Here is a 21,365-nt window from a genome sequence, read left to right as displayed (position 1 = left end):
AATTAATACAAAAATGAATCTCTAGTCTGACTTTGAAGTCAAGGGCAGACCAAAGTATGGTACCATATGAACTTAACTTTGTGTGCATAACAGGAAAGCTGACAAAGAGAATACTATCCTCTGGGAAATCTCAGCTATACAAAAGCACCGTAACTCTCCAATGAAGTATGTCTTCCTGTGCCCACTGCTTCTTTACAATGTGGTGTTGCTACTTCTTCCACCAATAGGCAGTTAGGAAGCAAAAAGAAACAAAAAAGGAGGCAATTACCACACCTTTGAATCTAGGTTGGACTTGTGATTGGATTTGAGCAGAAGAATGTGGCAAAGGTGACGTTGTGCTAGTTTTAGAGTCTAGGCCTTAAGATACCTTGAGCCTTCTACTCGACCTTTTGGAGCCTTGGGCTCATGATGCTGTGAATCCTGGTGTAGCTTACCAGAGGGGTGGAGACCACAAGGAGAGTGACAGAGGTGCTCCAGTGCAGAGTCAGCAGTGCCAACTGTCAGATCTGTGAGTGAAGACTTCTTAAGTCCTTTGACCTCGGGTAGTTACTAGATGACTGAGACACGAGTGTGCCCAAGCAGGACCATACAAGCCTCTGGCACCTACTGCTATCTCGTTAAAGATGTTTCAACATTAAAATAGAAAGGGTATTATTTTATAACAAAGGGCAGTTCTCTAACTTGGGCACATTTAGCTTTAATTTCCTTGCAGCGCCTTTGACTTTTGTGTGTATATTAGTGGTTATAGACCAGTATTGGATGGCCATTAGGGTTTCAAGTCAACTTTTACCACCTAGGTTAAGAATATAGTATTTGGTTTCTTTATATGGCAAATACTTCTAGCTTTCCGAACCTTATATTTTTCCTCTTTCCATAGAAATAGAGATGCGATGAGGTACAGGACTATTCAGCTAGACACTATGTCTTTAATTTTTTTCACAGTTAGATATAACCATGTGGCTAAGTTTTGGTTAAGAGGATGTAAATTCAAGTAATGTGTAAGTTACTCCATCATCTCTACCTTAAAAGGGAAGTTACTTGCCTTGGAGTTCCTCTCTTCTTTTTCTATAGACTGAAACACTGAATATAAACATAACCCAACTTTTTTTTTAATGTGGAATTGAATCCAGAGGTTTCTACTTCCAAGCTCCTTCCCCAGCCCCCCCCCCTTTTGTAAACAAGGTTTTACTAGGTTGCTGAAAGTCTTGTCAAGTTGCTGAGGCTGGTCTTGAGTCTTTGATTTTCTTGGGTCTATAACATGAAGGAAAAATGAAAGTCCATCTTATTTCCTTGGGCAGCTGAGTCTTTACTGTAATAAACAAGATTCAGCTTTCTTTTGCTTTCACAATGATATTTGCCTTCCAACTTCCCTCTCAAAAATTCCATGCCACTCCTATTAATCCCCCCACATGGGACAGCTAAGACCCTTGGCCACCAGAGAAAGATACTCATGTTTTACTCTCTTACCAAAGTGTAGAATTCCCCTAAAGGCCAGTTACCCACTCACTGCTTTTGCAGTTTCTCACACAGGTCTCAGGCTTTTCCCTTTTATTGTACTTGGAGGGCAGTAAAACATCCTTCCCTTGATTTTTGACCAATGGACACAGCTCACCCTCAGAACTTTCCACCCCACCTGTCTTGCTTCCTTTTTTTACCTTCTGAGTATTGCCTCTTTCACTTTCCAGACAACTAGATAATACATAGCCCTTTCGAATTATACATACTTTCAACAAGTCATTAGTGTACACGTATTTTGTAAGATATAAAATAAAATGAAAGCTGGGCGTGGCGGTATATGCTTGTAATCCCAGCATTTGGGAGGCTGAGACAGGAAGATCTGGGTTCATGGCCAGCCTCAGCTACTTAGGCCCTTTGTAACTCAGTGAGACCATTTCAAAATAAAGAATAAAAAATAGGGCTGGGGTATAGCTCGGAGGTAGAATGCCCCTGGGTTCCATCCCCAGTACTGCAAAAGAAAGAAAGAAAGAAGAAAGAAAGAAAGAAAGAAAGAAAGAAAGAAAGAAAGAAAGAAAGAAAGAAAGAGAAAAAGAGAAACAGAGAAATGAGCTGGGTGTGTTTGTGCATACCTATAATCCTAGAACTTTGGAGGCTGAGGCCCATTATTTAGGAGGATTGCAGATTCAAGACCAGTATGTAGTAACTCAGCGAGGCCCTAGTTCAAAATAAAAAACAAAATGGGCTTAGGGGTATATAGCTCAGAGGTATAATTCCCCTCGTTTCAATCCCCAGTATTACACACACATGCGCATACCCAAAAAAGATAAAATTATGACTTTGCAGTATACTTGGAAGAAATAGACAAATAGACAATTATATATTAAAGTAAAAATTTCTATAATTGGAATGAGTACAGTGTTTTATGGGAATACTTAGGAGAGCTACCTGTCACCATGTTTGTACAGAAGGCAAATTAAAGGCATGAAAAAAGTTAAGTAAAGGTAGACATTGATAGCAAAAAAAAAATCTGCATCTATTAATTAGTAAGACAATTTTAAGACTTCAAATCATGTATATAAAAAACAAAAGTTTTTTCTCCCACATCTTAATCCTAATCCCTATTGTGATTTATTATTATCTGTTACATGTTCTTCAAGATATATAGTACACAAATAGATATACTAATATACATCCACATAGGTTATTTTGCAAAATTATAATAATCACAGAGAGATGTTGTTGTGCAATCTTCTCTTTTCTTTTTTATTTGTGGTGTTTGCTGAATATCAAATCCATGGCCTCATGCATGCTAGGTAAGCACTCTACTACTGAACTGCATTCCCAGCCCTGCAGCTTCCTCGTTTTTACATGGACTTGTTCCTGGTCAGGACATGCATATTTACCTCATTAAAAAAAAAAAAAAAAATATATATATATATATATATGTGTGTGTGTGTGTGTGTGTGTGTGTGTGTGTGTGTGTATTTTTTACATATGCAGGGTATGGTGGCACTCACTTGTAATCTCAGTACTTAGGAGGCCAAGACAGGAGGATCTCAGGTTCGAAGCCAGCCTCAGCTACTTAGTGAGGCCCTGCACAACTTAGTGAGACCTTGCTTCAAAATAAAGAATAAAAAATAGGGCTGGGGGTATGGCTCAGAGGTAAAATTTCCCCGAGATACACTAACTTGTTTAATCAACCTCCCTTTTCTGACACAGAATTTTTAAAACATTTTCCTTTTATACTCAGCATTTCAAGAGAAATATTTTATCCATCAATTTAAGGCAAATATTAAGAGAAAAGGATTACTATCTAACTCTCCTGTACCTGCCCAAAATATGTGAGAAAAAATAGAAATGTTTTGATATGAAGTATCAGAAGGTATCTTCTCTTCTTTCTGAGGAATCACCCTAGCAAAATCAAATCAAAACTTTGATCTCAAGGAGATTCAAAGTGTATAAAAATAAGAATGGGTAATCAATTCAGTAAAATTTAAAAGACTAGATGACCATAGCATGTTCCTGAAAGAAGAACTTGAACATTAAAAAAAAAAAAAAAAACATATGTTCCAAATAATGTTGAGGCTTCTTTCAATTCTTTTTTTTTTTTTTTTTTTTTTTTTTTGGTGGCACTGGGGTTCCTGGAAACCCTTCTACCTCCGGGCTACACTCCCAGACTCCCAGACCTATTTTTATACTTTTCTAATTGGAAACAGCGTCTCATAAGCAGAGCGCGGCTGGCTTCCAACCTGCGCGATCCTCCTGTCTCCGCCTCCCAAGCGCGGGGATTACAAGCGTGCGCCACCACGCCCGGCGGCTTCTTTCAATTCTAAACAAATTTATGAAGACTTTGGGATTATGACAATGTTTTCTGGAAAATGACCTTTGCATTATGACAGTGATTCCTCAGAAAAGTAAAGTAAGCAAGAATGATTTAAGAATATTTATAAGAAAGGGGTTGGAAGTTGGCATTTGCCTTATTAGATGTTGAAGATTTTAGATGTTGAAGATTTATAAATATATAATAGTTAAAATATGTTAAATACTGAGAATAGTGAAATCAGTGATTTGGAAATGGGGGATAAAAGCCAGGCGTGGTGGCACACGCTTGTATTCCCCGCGCTTGGGAGGCTGAGACAGGAGGATCGCACAGGTTCGAACCCAGCTTCAGCTACTTAGTGAGGCTCTCAGCAACTTAGTGAGACCCTGTTTCCAAATAAAATATAAAATAGGGCTGAGAGTATAGCCCGGAGGTAGAAAGGCTCTGGATTTCACCTCCAGTACCCCCCCACACACAAAATAAAAATAAAAATTAAAAAATAAAAAAATAGAAATGGGATTAACCTTGAACTTTAATTTATAAAACAGAAAAATCAGAGAATCCATTTTAAATAAACTACAAATATGAAAGCATGGAGTTTTTTCTTTAATAAGTGTCATTAGAAAAATAAAGTAACTTTTTGGTGGACATTTTGTCGGCTCATTGCATCTCAGTGTACATACCAGATAGAGAATTAAAGGTTCAACTATAACAAATTGGAGATGGTATAGAAGGAAGTTTATATCATCCCTTTATGACAAGGACTACTTCAAACAACAAAAAAAAAAGAATGGGAAAAATAAGAAAAAATAGATCTGGTCAAATAAAAAATAGTTTCTATACTTAAAATACAGATTAGAAGAAAGGGCAAATCACAACGTGGGAAAGATTTGCACAACAAACATTGCAAGAAATGGTGTTACTATCATTTGTCAAAACTCCAATCCTGGTTACATCCCTGTCTCAGCCTGGCTGTCCTAAACTCTCACAGACGAATGTGTCTGATGAAAAACACAAAACCATGTGCACCGGTCTAACTTTAAATTGGCTGTTAATTGCCTTCAAGTGAGACTTGAGTCCGCTTCTAAAACTGTCATACATTTCTCTCATTCATTCACTCTCCCACTGACTATTTCATACCCTCTTCGCACACTTCAAACTTCCAGCACCTCCTCCCCATCTCTACTATAAACCGATGGCTTTGCTTACTTTACTAAGAAAAGCAGAAATCAGAGGAGAACTTCCACACACTCCTGTCACTGTATCAGCCCACCCTGCTGTTTCAGAAGATCCTTCTGTCCCTGCTCCCACCAACCCCTCCACAAGGAGGAGTTCCCACGCCTCTCATCTACTCAAGGGCAAGGGCAAGTCTCAGTCTATCTGGTATTTCTCCCTTTCAGCTGAGTCATGTCCTTCAGCTTACAGTCATAATATTATTTTTCACATCTTGTAAAAAAATTCTTCTGCCCACTTCCCTCCAAGTCATTAATCCATTTCTCTGCTCTCCTTTGCAGCAAACCTTCTAGAAGGAACATTCTGGGTTTTTAGCATTCTGGTTTTCCTTCCTTTCTTCCTTCCTCCCTTCCTTCCTTCCTTCTTTCCTGTCTGCCTGCCTTTCTTTCTCTTTCTTTCCCTTCCTTCCTTCCTTCCTTTCTTTCTTTCTTTCTTTCTTTCTTTCTTTCTTTCTTTCTTTCTTTCTTTCTTTCTTTCTTTCTTTCTTTCTGAATGTTGAATCCAGAGGCATTCTAACTCTGAGACACACACACACACACACACACACACACACACACACACACACAATCAATTTGAAATAGGAGCTCACTAGGTTCCTAAGGATCTCAGTAAGTTGCTAAGGCTGGCCTCAAACCTTCCATCCTCCTGTCTCGGCCTCCTAAGTACGGGGATTACAGGTGGACAACACCGTGCCCAGCTCCTTATGGCTTTTGTTCTCCTAACTTTACAACCAATCTCGTCAAGTTCACATGAACTTGCTTTTTTGTTAATTTCCTTTTTTTTTAGTTTTATCTAACCCGATCCATTGGCATTATTTGATGCAATGATCACCCCCCTTCCTGATTCCTTTTCTGATTCACCTGTTATCCATCATACCACTTTCTTACCATGTTCTTCCCACTTTTCTTTTTTTTCAGTTGGTGCATTATGATTATATGTGACAGGGGGATTTATTGTTATATATTTGAGTATGTGCATAACATAATTTGGTCACCTCACTGTCTTCTGATGCCTAAAATTGCCTTATCTTTCCACAACCCCCAAACTTGTAGTTCCATTTGTAGTCCTCTCCATTTCAGCTCATGACACCATCTTTCTAGTTGCTTGGATCAAAAATTTGGAGGCCATGTTTGACTCCTCTCCCTTTCTAAAACCCTCCTTTCAGCCTGACAATGATCCTGGTGGTTCTGTCTTCCACACAGATCCAGAATTGATCACACTGTCCTATGATCACTGCTGCCACCCTGGCGACACCACCTCCTAATCAACTCTGTGAGGTTGGTCATTGCTCAACGCACTCCAAAAGATTACTGTCTCAGTAAAAGCCAGAGTCCCCATGAATTCCTCATTTTCTTTCCTCCCTCTTCAGCTTCTATACTCTCCTTGTTCACTGCCTCAGCCACACCAACCTTCTTGCTGTTCCAAGAGAGAGCCAGATACTGCTTGTACCTTTTTCTCCTGCCTTTTATCTTATCTTTTTCTTTCTTTCCTTCCTTCTTCTCTCCTTCCCTTCCTTCCTTATTTCCTTCTTTCTTTTTTTCTCTTTCTTTCTTTTGTGGTACTGGGTATTAAACCCAGGGACATTTTACCTCTAAGCTACACCCCCCAGCTTTTTAAAAAACTTTTTTCCTTGGAAACAGGGTTCTCCCTAGGTTGTTAGGAGTCTTCCTATGTTGCTGAAGCTGTCCTCGAACTCGCTACCCTCTGTATCAGCCACCAATGTAGTGGAATTAGAGGTGTGCATCACCACACTGGCTTGCTTGTGCCCTTTCCATGGCTGTCTAGATAGCCACCATCAAACTCCTTCCTTTGTATCTTTACAAATACCACTTTCCCTGAACACTTTCCACAGTTCTACCTGCAATATCCCTATCCCCTCCCTTTCTTTACTTTTGCCTTAGACTTATCATCCTCTATTATATTATATAATTTTATTTTATTGTCTGTCTACTTCCTTAGAACTTAAGCTTCATGAAGTCAGAGATTTCATATTATTTTTTATTGATGTGATCCCAGTGCTGGCACATTACCGGTTCTTCAAAAAATTGTTGAATTAGTTTGGTTAATGAATTTTGTCTAATGCTTATTCAAAAACCAAACGGAACTGTAAATCTCTTAGAAAATTCCGAGATGTAATTTAATTATATATATATATGAGAAGTCTTTAATACTCAGTAATTGCACTTCCAGAAATTTATTAATATACTTTTCCCCTAACTAGTATAGGGAAACACTGTTGCAGGGTATTAATGGGTATGTGGAAAACAAAGAAGATTGTTCTAAAAAAATTCTTAAGATGTTGCAGTTCTCAGAGTTAATTGTACATTCTAATTATCTAGGAACTTTAAAACATGTTGATGCCTGAATTCTACCTTGGGAGATTCTCATTTAATTGGTGTGGAATTGTTGTCTTTCTTTTTGTGAGATTAGCAGCCTTCGGTGATTATGACTGAGATCCATTAGTTCATTGGGAGCTGTAGGTGGTAATCCTGTTAACATCTTCCAGCTTCTTTTTTTTTCATACATAAAATGAAAGGTTATAGGACAGTATCTGTAAGCATCCTTCCTACTGGGACACACTATGTTCATTTGGAAAATGCTCTTAATTACGGGTTTGTATGGAAACATTTACTGTTTCTTTCTGGCAATTTGCTGGTGTGTGTGTGTGTGTGTGTGTGTGTGTGTGTGTGTGTGTGTTGATAATGCTGCAAAATAAGAAAAAGCTATCTATTGTATAATAGTTAAACCATGATAATCAGAGTTTTGTAGAGTCACCAAGGCTACTCCAACATGTGTCGGGCATGGCATTAGATACCCTCATGCTTTTTGTGGGGCCTGTTAGAAAGCAAAGTTCTGAAACTGAGTGAGCTGGGGTTTTACTCTGTGTATTTGAATTTCCTTTATTCATTTATTTTCACACAAGACACTGGAAACATTAGCAAACAGTGGTAAGTCCTTCTGAAGCATTTGAGTATATAGTTCTGTAAGACTTCTGACCCTGTAATCTTCTCATGCTCTTTTATACATGTCATTTGGAGCATTTTCTACAATATCAAGTATAAGGACCATAATATCTATACCAACTAGATAAATCTTACACCAATAAAGAATTCATTGTTTTTTTTAGTCTCTAGTTAATTCAGTTGGCAATAATACTTTTTCAAATACAATAAATCTGGAAAACTATTTAGAGGTATAATACACCTGAAAGAAACTTTTTTACAACAGAGAAGCCTAAGTGGTTCATTCTATCATTAAGAAGATAATGTATATTATTTGAATTAATCTGTGTAAGAATGAATTTCTTCCCCAGAGAAATATCCTTACATGATCAGGTATTAAAGATCAGATGTTACTGCACTCCTCACTACGAGTTACAAAGCCTTCAAAAACATCCAATTGCCCATTTAGATGATCAAAGAGAGGCAGTTTTTAAGACAAATAATATATGTTGTAGAAAAGTTATTATACATATCAGCTTTAAATCCCAGCTTCATAACTTACTATTTATTAAATGAAAACAATCACTATATGAACAGTGGAGATTGAACTCAATGACATTCTATTTTTGAGCTATAACCCCAGGGCTTAATTTTTTTTTTTTTAATTTTGATTCTAATGCCGGGCGTGGTCGCACACGCTTGTAATCCCCGTGCTTGGGAGGCTGAGACAGGAGGATCGCATAGGTTCGAAGCCAGCCTCAGCTAGTGAGGCTCTCAGCAACTTAGTGAGACCCTGTTTCCAAATAAAATAGAAAATAGGTCTAGGAGTATAGCCCAGAGGTAAAAAGGCTCTGTGTTCCACTTCCAGTACCACCCAAAAAAAAAAAAAAAATTGATTCTGAAACACAGTCTCAGTAAGTGGCTGAGGCTGGCCTTGCACCTGTGATCCTCCTGTCTCAGTTGACCAAGTAATGGAACCACAGGCATGTGCAGTGCTACACTTCACATATATTAGTCATTAAGTAATGTATTAAGTGCAAAGTACTCATAAGTATAAAATGCTTGGCACAGAGCAGGTGCTCAATGTATGTTAGCATTTGTCATTATAATTTGTGTAACTTTCACTGCAATCATTACTAAACTTTAATTTTGAGTCTTTTGGTTAAATCTTTACAAGATTAAAACTTTTTTTTTAACCTTGCCAAAATAGATTATCTCTGTGATGAAAGAATATTGTGATTGTTATTATTTTAGTTTTGCCGCACAAACCATCTACTATTAGACAGTATTTGGCAAGCTGTTTTGCTGATGTTGTAATAGTTTTAAATAGATGGCTAATGCTATGTAAAAATGATTGCAGTAATACCAGAAACCAAAACTTGAGAGTAGGCATGGGTATTGGGTACTGGGCAAAATGTATAGGAAACTTTATCAGTGAAGACCTAGTTAACTGGAACCTTATAGGCATAGAATTCTAGTGGGCACTCTTTAGTATTAATACTATCTCTTACTAAGCAACTCATTTATGCAAAGTGGTACTGAGCTTCTGGGCATAAAGTAGGAAGGGTCCATCATCTTGGAATAACTGTTTTGGCTGTAAACAACAAAGAACAAGGAGCTTTGCTAGGAAAAAAAAATCATGAAGTAAGCTTGTGAATATCCTGAAGAATCAGCAATATAATAATTACCTAGCAGGTGGGCTGAATCTTTATGTCTAACTGAATGGTAATATTAAGAATGATCATTTGCCAGGCATGGTGGTACATGCTCGTGATCCCAGTACTTGGGAGGCTGAGACAGGAGGATCATAGGTATATAGCCAACCACTGATACTTAGTGAGGCCCTCAGCAACTTAGTGAGACCCTATTTCAAAATAAAGAATAAAAATTAGGACTGGGGTGTAGCTTGGAGGTAGAATGCCCCTGAGTTCAATCCTCAGTACCACAATTTTTTGAACTCTGAGGTATTCTACCTCTGAGGTACATCCCCAGTCCTATTTTTTTATTCTTTATTTTGAAACAAGTTCTCATTAAGTTGTTGAGGGCCTCATTAAGTTGCTGAGGTTGGTGGCAAACTTTTTTTTTCTTTTCTTGTGGCACTGGTGATGGAACCCAGGGGCATTCTACCTCTGAGCTATACTCCAACTCTACTTTTTATTCTTTATTTTAAAACAGGGTCTGAGTTGCTAAGGGCCTCATTAAGTAGCTGAGGTTGTCTGCAAACTGTGATCCTCCTGTCTTAGCCTCCCAAATGCTGGGATTACAAACGTGCCCCACCACTCTTGCTTTGGCATTGAATTTTTAATCCTCCTGTCTCAGCCTCTCAAATGCTGGGATTTCAAGGGTGTGACATCATGTAGACTACAATAGTCCTTTACATCCCTTTCTCATTTTATTAACCACCCTTTTGGGGGAGTGATTTGGAAGTAGTTGAGTTGAAGAACTCTGGTACTGCTTTACACTATCTTGTTTCTCAAGGATGTCTTTGGTTTGACTTAATGAGAAAGCAAGAGATTGCCATTTCCTTCCTGAGACCTGCTGACATAGTAGGGAAGGAAGTAGGGTGTGTTCTATCCCCAGGGGAGGGAGAACTGGGAAGGGCTGAGCCATTGCTCTGAGCCCTAGCTTCTGCTTTTGCTTGGGCTTGGTTTCCCAAGTGTCTGGTTGGTTCCTCTTTATAAAATGTCAGTGCAATTAGTCTGGGCAGCCTAATCCTCTTTCTGGGGACATATGAATGAGAATTTAGGGAGTGGCTAACTTTGTCCAAACTTGGTCACAACTCTGGTTCAACATTCTTCACTGGTTTCCTGTTTAAAATCGTATGAAGAGCTCCTCAAGGCTTTAAAAAAGGCCTTATTTAAATACTGCTTCTATGAGAACATTTTGCCTATGTTGAAAAATATCTTGGTGACAGTCTAACTGAAGTGCCTGTCAGATGACCATGGTAGTAGAATTGTTTTTATCTGGATGGTTCTGGGGCTGGACCCTAGTTCCTTAGTTCTGCCATTAACTGGCATGTTTTCATTTGATGTTGAAATCATACTTTTTTTTTTTTACACCACTTTCCAGCATTACATCAGTGTCTCTGGCACTCTAGGTCTTATTTGCCTATGAAATGAAAGCTTCTATTTCATTAAGAATATCTTGACTTTTTTGCTAATGTAGTGATTATTTTTGAAACTCTTCTAGGGCAATAATTATACACATACACACAAATATACATTTTCTGCTTGTTTGCAGATATTTGGAAAGTGGTATTTTATCTAAAAATATTCAAAAAGAAAAATTTGCATCCTTCTGATATGCAAATTCTCTGACACTTTTCCTTACATTTGTGATGAACAGTCATTCATTAAAGTCCTATTGTATAGCCTGTCACTCCTGTCTTATTTCTTCAGTCTGTTTTGGACTTGTAATTCCATCACTGCAGTTTAAGTATAAACATTACTCCTAGGCTGGAGACCCCTGGGGTCAAGATTGCCTAGATTCAAAACCCAGTTTGGCCTTTCTCCAGCTATGTTGTCTCTGGTGAGTTTCATCATACTTAAAATGGGGATTAAAATTAGCAATCAGCACAAAGGGTGGATGACAGAAAGGGTTAAGTAATTTTATCTTAAACTATTATTATTCTTTACTAATAGAAACTTGGCGGGGGGCAATACTGAGCATCATTGTACTATTTTTAGGCACTAGTGGACAATCCTCTGTGAGGCAGGGACCTGGTTTTATTTTTCTAAAGATTAAATTATGGCTAGGAGATTTAACCAACTGCCCTAAAGGTCATACAACTAGTAAACGGTTGGAGCCCAGGTTTGTCTCTCAGCACACACTTTTGTTTTTTCCTTTTTTCTTCGGATGTTTCAGGGTTTCCGATCGGTGTAATATGATTAATTCTTTCTGGATGAATAAAAACCAGGTGCAAATTAAAGGAAAACTCAAATGGGGGAGGGTTAAGAAAAAAAGAAGTCTGCAAAGGAATTTAACTACTTGCCTATCAGCTTAGTATCCTAGAGTGAAAAGTGGAAGACCAGGTTGGACCGTTTGTGTTCAAGTCCTGCCTGTTTACAAGTTGCTAGGTGATCTTTAGCAAGTGACCTTATCTTTCTGGGTCCCGATTTAAATAGGCCTAAAATAGGCAAGCTGAAATGATCTCCAAGTTCCCTGCTGGCCCATAAACGACAATCTTGGCAGCTACGGACCCCTGCACCATCCCAGGCTGTCTTTCCTTGGTCCGGGATCATCCACCCTTGCTGGGCCCTGTTCCTACTGGACTGCACACGTCGGTCCCCACTGGGCCCTGGGGTCCTGAATGACCGCGGGACTCAAGGGCGAAGGCGGGAGGGCGGTGAGCGCTGACGTCGGACAGGGTAGTGAAACCCCAAGGCTGCAAGGCGAGGCGCCGCCCCTCCACGTTGCGTAGCGACCGCGGGGGTGGGCGGGGCCGACAGCGGATTGGCAGGTCAAGGGGGCGGGGCCCGCGGTGACAGCGGGGAGGAGGCACTGAGGCTGCGCGGGCGCCGTCGCTCTGTTCCGGCTCCTGAGTTTCCGCGACGCTGCGCCAGGCGGGCGTGGCGGCGGGCGTGCCGACGCCGCGTGACGTCACAAGGGGCGGAGCGTCCCGGGAGTCCAGCCGGCTCGCGGGCGCGTTCGTCAGTCGCAGTTTGGGTCGCGGGGCGCTCGGTCGCAGTTTCCGCTCTTTTCCTCTGTCACTGCGCGTCCCTTCTCGGAGCCCGGGACAGCTGGGCGTGCGCCCGTGTGTGTGTGTTTGTGTGTGTGTGTGTGAGCGGGACTCCGGGCAGAGGTGTTCTCTCGCTGCATTTTTAAAAATTTTTTACCCAAAGAAGGGGCAGTCCGCACGCTTGCCTTCCTGGCGCCGGGTCGGGAGCCGGGTTGGGAGCGGGGTTGGTGTGAGGACTGGTTCGTGTTTTTTTTTTTTTCTTCTTTTTAACTTGTGAGCGCTTTTTGCTTTTTTCCTTTTTTTTTCCCTTTTTTTCTTTCGGCCCAGTGCCGCCCGCGCTGGTTCCCCCGTAACCGCTGCCGCCCCTCTCCGTCACCCCGCCCCGCCGCCCCTCCGCCCGCCCCGGCCCCGGAGGGTGGGAGCCTCGGGAGCCTTGCCCCGCCCGCCCCGCCGCACCTGCTCAATATGAATGGGGTCAGCGACCCACCTCTTTTTATAAAAGATATTAAGCCCGGACTGAAAAATTTAAATGTCGTCTTTATTGTCCTGGAGATAGGTAAGTGGGGTCCGCAGCCCACCCCACCGGCCCCTGTGCGCCCGGGGTCGGGCAGAGGGGCGCCGCCGCGAGCCGGGCTTCCCCTCCCCGCCCCTCCCCCACCCACGTGGTCCCGGCGCCCGCCGGGGCGCGGATCCTCCCAGTGGCTGGAGCCGGGGCTTAGCTCTTCCCACCTTTCAGATGTGTTAAAATGCCGGGGAGGAATAGCTGTCTGGACTTAATCTTAACACACCCCTCCTCCTTTTAATTTTTTAAATCTTAACAGGACGAGTGACCAAAACCAAAGACGGCCATGAAGTGAGATCGTGCAAAGTAGCAGATAAAACGGGCAGCATCACTATTTCCGTGTGGGATGAGATCGGAGGTCTAATACAGCCAGGGGATATTATTCGTTTGACCAGAGGGTAGGTGTTCATAAAAGGGCCCCGGAGTATTAACAGTGCAGAATAGGAATAACTGACTCCCGGATCCTGCTTATTAATTCTGTGGGCCCCTCAAGTTTTGAACCCCTTTGAGGTTAAGTTGGGTTGGCAGTGTTGAGGCAACACACCTTTGCAGTTAATAGGTTATGGGTAGGAAATCCACGCCTCTCCCCAAATTTACTAGTTAAATCTTTAAATACTGTACTAAGAGTCCAGTAGATGAGTATAATTGATGCCTTTTCTTTTAATAAGCCATTCAATTCAGTTTCTTTCCACCCCTCCAGAAATCATTCCAGTATTTCTGTGTGTGCATGTGTATGTGGAGGGGGGTACTAGAGATTGAACCCACAGGCATTCTACCTCTGAGCTACTCGTCCGCCTTATGTTTTGTTTTGGAATAGGGCCTTCCTAGGTTATTGAGAGTATGGCCACATTATCCTCAAACCTGGGATCATTTAGTTTAAGCCTCAAGTACTGGGATGACAGTCCTGAGCCACCACGCCTGGTTTTTGGCAGAATTCTTTTTGTACTTAATATTTTTTAGGAATGGTGTGGTGGCATGCCTTAAATCCTAATACTTGGAAGACTGAGACAGAAGGATTGCAGGTTTGTGGAACAGCCTCAGCAATGCAGTGAGACTATCAGCAACCTGGGGAGACCCTGTGTCAAAACAAAAATTGAGAGCTGCAGTTGTAGCTTGGAGATAGAATGTCCTTGGGTTCAATACCCAGTACCCCCCTCTCCCACACACAAATATTTGGACAATGTGGACATAAATCTGTAGTTGGAGAACTTAGTATTTTCTGCGATATGTCAATTTGTGCTTAGAAGTTTGTATCTGAAAGGCTTGTTCTTAAAAATGATTTCTTCTTTTGTAAGGTCAGTGTTGTACAAAAACCAAAATGGTATGTGGAAAATGGCAGAAGGACATCTGGAATACCTTCATCTAGAAGATTCAGTCGGCAGATTTTGGCTTTAAAAAATGATTTAGTGCGCCGGGTGTGGTGGCGCACACTTGTAATCCCCGCGCTTGGGAGGCGGAGACAGGAGGATAGCGCAGGTTCAAAGTCAGCCGCACTGGCTAAGAGAACCTGTTTCCAAAAATAAAAAAGTATAAAATAGGTAGCCCGGAGGTAGAAGGGCTTCCACGAACCCCAGTACCACCAAAAAAAAAAAAAAAAAAGATAAAAGATTTTGTGCCTTTTTTTTGATAGCCAACTTTTGAAAATTTGCCAAATCTTTATCTTAGGAAGATAAAAGATCAGGAAGAGCTTGAAAATAGAACCTGAAAACTTGTGAGCGATAGAATTGTAATAATTTATCAGCTGTATCTATAGGAAAAGGAGATTAATGTTGGTCTAACAAATAGGCCTAAGAGAAGTATTGGAGTGTCCTAGGTGTAGGAGCCTAGAGCTCTTTTGATACTATCTCCCAGGCCTTACAACACCTTCAGGAAGTGATGTAGTATCATCAAAGCAGGAAATGAGAGTCACGACTTAGACATTTTATTCTCATACACTGACTCATTAGAACACTAATTATGTCTTTTAACCTTCCATATCTTTAGCTTACACAAAAGAGAATTGCTACCTGGGAATCTGTGGTGAGGATTAGCATAATTGAAGTTTTTGGGCTCCCAAAATATCTTTCCTTCAGTGATTAAAAGTATTCTATGCATGGAAAACAACATCTCATTTCAGATAATTCAGATTCTGTAGCCACAGTCATAGATGTTTCCATCAAAAAATTAAGCTATGAACATAATTTCCAAAGAGTACAATTTAAGGAAAAGGTCAAAACTAAAAAAGCTGTCCTTTCCACTTTATTGTGATCCTGGCAAGTTAGTACACCTCTATACTTTAGCTGCAGCTTCCGTAAAATGGGAATATGTATCCCTTATTTAGTTAAGTAACACTTGTGGAATGCGTACTACTTTAAGGGCCTTAAATTCTGGTTAAGTCTAAGAAGAGTAATCATTGAAAAAAGGCATAACTAACATCTAAATAATGGTTAATTTGAATATTGGCATGTTTGTCCAAAAGCCATGAAAACTTGATCTCAGTACTCATATTCCTTAAGTGAAAGTTAAATGCTTTAATTGTTCAAATTTTTTTTCCAATTATGCAATAGTTTTAATATTAGTAAGGTGAATTGTTAATGCATTTGTTTCCTAAATGATTCTTATAACTTGAGAGTGGTAAGCAGTCTTTAATAAATAGTAATTATTAAAAATTAAGAAAACTGTATAATGCGAAACTAGTAAACTTCAACTTTTTATTATCTTTATTAAAAGATTAGCTATCTCTATATTTGGTTAAGCAATATGTAGTTATAAGTCATGAAGTTATAGTGGTTGTTTACAGAACCACTGAAAACCAAACCCTGGGCTCTTTTTGTAATACCGATTAGTTTACATTTTTCTTAGACTTATATATAGAATTATTGTATATAATGATGCCATCTGTATTCAATATTGTTCAGAGTGAAATTTGTTTAGCCAGGTTGGTATTAAAAATTACAAATCTGGAAAGCTAGATGGGTGAAAGATTTGTGACCCCAATTTTTCTAACACTGTGATTAAATTCTAGCAAGTTTTCAGTAGTTTGGAAAGGAACCCTGTGTCTTACAGAGGCATAAGGAGAAGAGAAAAATGTTACATTGATATCTGGCTAGACCATGACAGTGAGTATAAAAGTAATTAGTAGGGTATCAATTTTATAATCCTGTGGCTGAAAAATAATAAAAATAACTTCTGCTTACATTTCTGCAATTAAAAGCTCTTTGTTGGTTGACTAAAGATGTGATCATCTGGGATATAACCATGCTTGCTTTGCAAAAGGACTTTTTCTGTTATTGTCTAGGGTTGTAGTTATTTGGCTGTAGAATTTTCTTTCTATTCTTTAGTAAGTAGCAGAATCAAAGTTAGTATTTGGTTTATAGATGGGACTATATTTCTACTTATATTCTAGTATAAAAATGCAATATGATTTGACCTAAATAGAATAATGAGTGTGTGTGTGTGTGTGTGTGTGTGTGTGTGTGTGTGTGTGTGTGTTTTATACTGGAGATTGAACCCAGGAACATTCTACCTCAGCATCACTCCCAGCCCTATTTCATTTTTTTTTTTTTTTTTTGGTGGTACTGGGGTTCCTGGAAGCCCTGCTACCTCTGGGCTACACTCCCAGACCTATTTTTACATTTTTATTTGGAAACAGGGTCTCTTAAGCCAGTGCGCGCGGCTGGCTTCGAACCTGCGCGATCCTCCTGTCTCTGCCTCCCAAGCGCGGGGATTACAAGCGTGCGCCACCACGCCCGGCTCATTTTTATTTTGATACAAGGTCTCATTGGTTTGATAAAAGTCTCACTACTTGTTGAGGCTGTCCTGGAACCTGTGATCCTCCTGTTTCAGCCTCCCACATACTAGGATTATCCACATGTGCCACCATGCCTGGCTGAATAATATTTTTTTTCTCTAGGTATGCGTCCATGTGGAAAGGATGTTTGACACTTTATACTGGAAGGGGTGGTGAACTTCAAAAAATTGGGGAGTAAGTATTAAATGAATCTCAAATAGTTGAATAAATTAAAAATAACACCTATAAAATAAGTGGGTAGGTATAAACCATAAACCATTTTCCTTGGCTTTTTTGATGAGTAAACTGTTTTCAACAGCCTTGTATGTATGCACTATTTTAACAGCTATTAGTTGTGTTTCTTTTATTGAGAATGTCAGTTTTTCCTGGCAAAGAGCAGTAAGAAGCAGCATTTGAGACCAGTCCCTGTGGGACTGTTTCTGTAGGCTTTAGAAACACATTTTTCAGGTGTCATTTGAAGTAAATTCTCTCTTTTAGTGATTAACCAAAATAGAAGCAAAGCATGAATTTCAGGCCATAAGATTAAATTTTCTTTTCTTTTTTTCTTTTTTTTTTTTTTTTTTCTGTGTATGGGTGAATTTGTACTCATGTTAAAAGGACTTGCAGCCATGAAAACTGAAGTCCTCTATTTATCTACAGTCTAGGTACGGTGCAGGCAGCCGCAATGCGAGCTTCCATACACTGCTACCCTGGTAATGATCTCCACCCTGACCTGGAGGAGCCATCCTCTCTAGGGGTGTAAAGGTAATTCAGCCTCCATGCTAGCCTAGACATTTGGGTTGTACTCATAAATTATGATATAGGCAATGTGCCAAATCATTAGCCCACTGTACTTGGTTGATTAGAAATCTTATTTAATGCTTATCAAATTTGGAGGATATTTAAAGAGAGAAGCCACAAATGGCACCAAAAAAATACTGTTAATAATGAAATAATAAAAACTTGCAAGCTTCAAAAGATCATAAACTGATCTAACACTTTGCCTTCACTAGAAAGAAAATTGGGATTTCCTTATGTTTATATTTACAGTAGTGTTATTAGAGCTATGTGTTGTGAAAGGTCTTAGGGTCAATATCACTAAATCTGTCCCAACCTGACCTTTATGTATACACAGGTTTTTACAGTAATATAGGTCAGTTAAGTGAAAAACTACAGGTCACTTAATTCCTAATGGCTGCTCTTTGTCATGGTCAGTTTAGGATGTCCCAGCATTAGTTTTAGTTTTTTTTTTTTGTCTTTTTAAGTGGGTTGAGAAGCTAAGAAAATGGGTTTTGTGTAAACTTAGTACACATCATATAGTGAACCTAAAAGAAGCTCCAGGATGAACTGGTGGCTAAATAGCCAGTTTTTATAATTTTTATCACTTAGATCCACTTTTAATCTTGGATGATTATCTTTGCAGATTCGAAGTGATTGGTCAAAAGAGGGACTGGATGAGAGTGTGTGAATGGATCAGTGCAAATCCATCACCACTGCTGGAGAAACTACTCTGGAACCCTAAACATGGTTCACTAGCCATCAGCCTATGTGGAAAAACCAGACAAAGATGTGTTTCTGTGTCCTTGATCTTTGACATGAATTATTTTTTGCAGTATAGAGAATTTACAAAACAGATTGTTTTCAGACAAATACTTAATATTTTAATGGGATGTATTTATTTAGGAAGCTTTTGTTGAAAATGAGTAGTATTAGCATGTTGCTATTCATTTGACATCTAACATCTTGATTGTGTAAGTTAGGAATGTTACATAAGGAAAAGTTGATTAATTTCAGGAGTCACTTAGTCTTATATTTTCTTTCAGATTTTGTATGGTTTATTCAGAAGTGCCAAATTTCAGTGAGCCCAACCCAGATTATCGAGGACAACAGAACAAAGGGGTAACTAATCCGAATATATAGTATATGTTTATGATTATGCTAATTTGATGAGTTATGCTAATTTTATGATTATGCTATTTTTATGATTTACGCTAATTTTTATGATTTATGCTAATACTGTAGTTCTAGATCAGGCTAACCTAGTGGTACTCAGTGTGATGACAATTATAAAAATAATCCTTAAGGTAGTTTTCATCATATGTATATTTTGGGAGTCTATATGATACTATAGATATAGGTATATATTTAGCATTTTTGGTGTGAGGAGCAGTGTCTGGAAATAGAGGATGTAATAAAAGCTGTGAGAGGTTTGGACATTTCAGAACCTTTTTTTTTTGGGGGTGGTACTGGGGTTCCTGGAAGCCCTTCTACATCCGGGCTACACTCCCAGACCTGTTTTATATTTTTATTTGGAAACCAGGGCTCTTAAGCCAGCGCGGCTGGCTTTGAACCTGCTCAATCCTCCTGTCTCTGCCTCCCAAGTGTGGGGATTACAAGCGTGCGCCACCACGCCTGGTGCTCGGAATCTTAACATTGAATGGATTTGTATAAATATTGAAAAAAATTGTTAAAAGTAATTTTACAAAGTCCTTAAAAAAGGTACAGTAGTTTTTTAATATGAGCATGTTATTTTTACCTTTACTGGTTTAAGTTAAAAACTTTTTTTTTAGGCACACAATGAACAGAAGACTAATTCCATGAATAATAACATGGGTACAGGTACATTTGGACCAGTGGGTAAGATTTTTTAATTTACATATTTGTGTAAAAATTAAGGGAGTTTTGATTTAGAGAAAAAAGATCTTTAGGCATAAATTTAGTATTTTAGTAATTGGTAGTGAGCTACCAATAGACAGGGAATCCTCCCAAAACTGATTTTCTAGAACACAAATATACTTCTAAGCCAATTTGTTGAGCACAGTCTGTATTTAAACATGTGGGCCAGATACTGGGAATACATTAGTGAACATGGATGAATAATCAGTCTAGGTTTTGGTGATGTCTGTGATGAGGTGTGATTATTTTTTCATTTGTTTTTATAAAATTTCTGTGATCTAGTGTTTATTTACAGTAGATACAGAATTACTGGTTGTTTTGATACATTGGAAGTCTATCTTCAGAATAATAGCTCTATAAATATAAAAGTAGTAAATGGATATTTTGATTTTTCATATACTAAAATTAGCCTTTTCTCCTTAGAAATCATGTTAAATGGTCCTTCCAGACCTGATAAAGGTCTGTTAACTATGGAAAAGTGTAGATGATGATGTATTTGACTTGATGGCATGTTTTGGCACAAGTGATCATCATCATCACATTTTGGGAAACTACAGGCTACCTAAAAAAAGGATTACATTGTCTGTTCTAAAACATTAGTCATACTTGAGTCAAATGCCAGTGCTCAAATACTTTTTTGCATTTTCTTTTATTCCTGTTGTATAAGCAGTAGGTAGATAACGCTTTTTTTTTTCCTACTCCATTTCTAATTTTGTTGCCCAAGTTGGCTTCTATCAATACATCAGGTTAGTGTAGTTACAGTAATGATACATTTGTAAAAATGTAAAACTGACGTTTTTAACATAAAATTAAAGTTTTTTTCCTATCTAATACAAGCATTTAGTAGCATGTGTTGATACGTCAGCTAGGTATATTTCTTTTTTTTTTTTTTTTTTGGTGATACTGGGGTTCCTGGAAGCCCTTCTACCTCCAGGCTATACTCCCAGACCTATTTTATATTTTTGAAACAGTGTCTCTTACGCCAGCGCGGCTGGCTTAGAACCTGTGCGATCCTCCTGTCTCTGCCTCCCAACCGCGGGGATTACAAGAAGCGTGCGCCACCACGCCTGGCAATAGATAGGTATATTTCTGTAGCTTAAGCTTACCACTTCTGAAAATAATGATTGCTTTTTGTTTCTTTGGTTTTTTTTTTTTTTTTTTTTTTTAGGAAATGGTGTTCAAGCTGGTCCTGAGTCAAGGGGATACAAACTTTCATATGCTGGTAGAAGCAATGGCCGGGGACCTATCAATCCACAGCTGCCAGGAACAGCTAATAATCAAACAGTCATGACCACAGTAACCAATGGCAGGGACCCTCGGAGAGCCTTTAAAAGATGACCTATGCCAAATAGTCAGATGTAGTTTTTAAACTACGTGCCCTACTTGAACACTTAGTGCACTTTTATTTATCGTTAACTGTGAAAAATATGTCCTTTATTGGTTACCTTTTATGTTGTTGTTTGTTAAGAAGAGTGGTTGGTTTTTATAGCAAAACTGTTAAGCTGCTCACATCTCCTGTTGAATTGGGAACACTGAAAAATAGGGGCATTTATTTTTAGAGCAAAATGTTATTGGCTATCTTCTAAAAAACTTGCACCCATTTCAAGGGTGTTATTTAAGACATCAGCTTTATGGCCTCTATGAGTCTATCTTCTGTATAAATTTTGTAATATTTGACATAAGGCTTAGTAAGGGAGATGTTCTTTTGTCTTAAATTCAGACATTGC

The 21,365-nt window shown here is 39.1% G+C and overlaps 1 protein-coding gene across 1 annotated transcript; it reads left to right on the top strand.

Annotated features, from left to right (window-relative positions):
• Nucleotides 1-13,096: 13,096 nt before the first annotated feature.
• Nucleotides 13,097-20,976, top strand: NABP1 (nucleic acid binding protein 1; the record flags this gene model as incomplete). Its single annotated transcript, XM_080689642.1, has 6 exons — nucleotides 13,097-13,187; nucleotides 13,453-13,591; nucleotides 17,086-17,157; nucleotides 18,786-18,861; nucleotides 19,533-19,599; nucleotides 20,807-20,976. 6 exons carry the CDS (start codon nucleotides 13,097-13,099, stop codon nucleotides 20,974-20,976), a joined length of 615 nt encoding a protein of 204 aa, XP_080545768.1.
• Nucleotides 20,977-21,365: the final 389 nt, after the last annotated feature.

Source organism: Muscardinus avellanarius (assembly GCF_963383645.1).
Source record: "Muscardinus avellanarius genome assembly, chromosome: 2".
In the NCBI taxonomy this organism is placed as follows: Eukaryota; Metazoa; Chordata; class Mammalia; order Rodentia; family Gliridae; genus Muscardinus; species Muscardinus avellanarius.
This window is presented reverse-complemented; position numbering and strand designations above follow the sequence as displayed.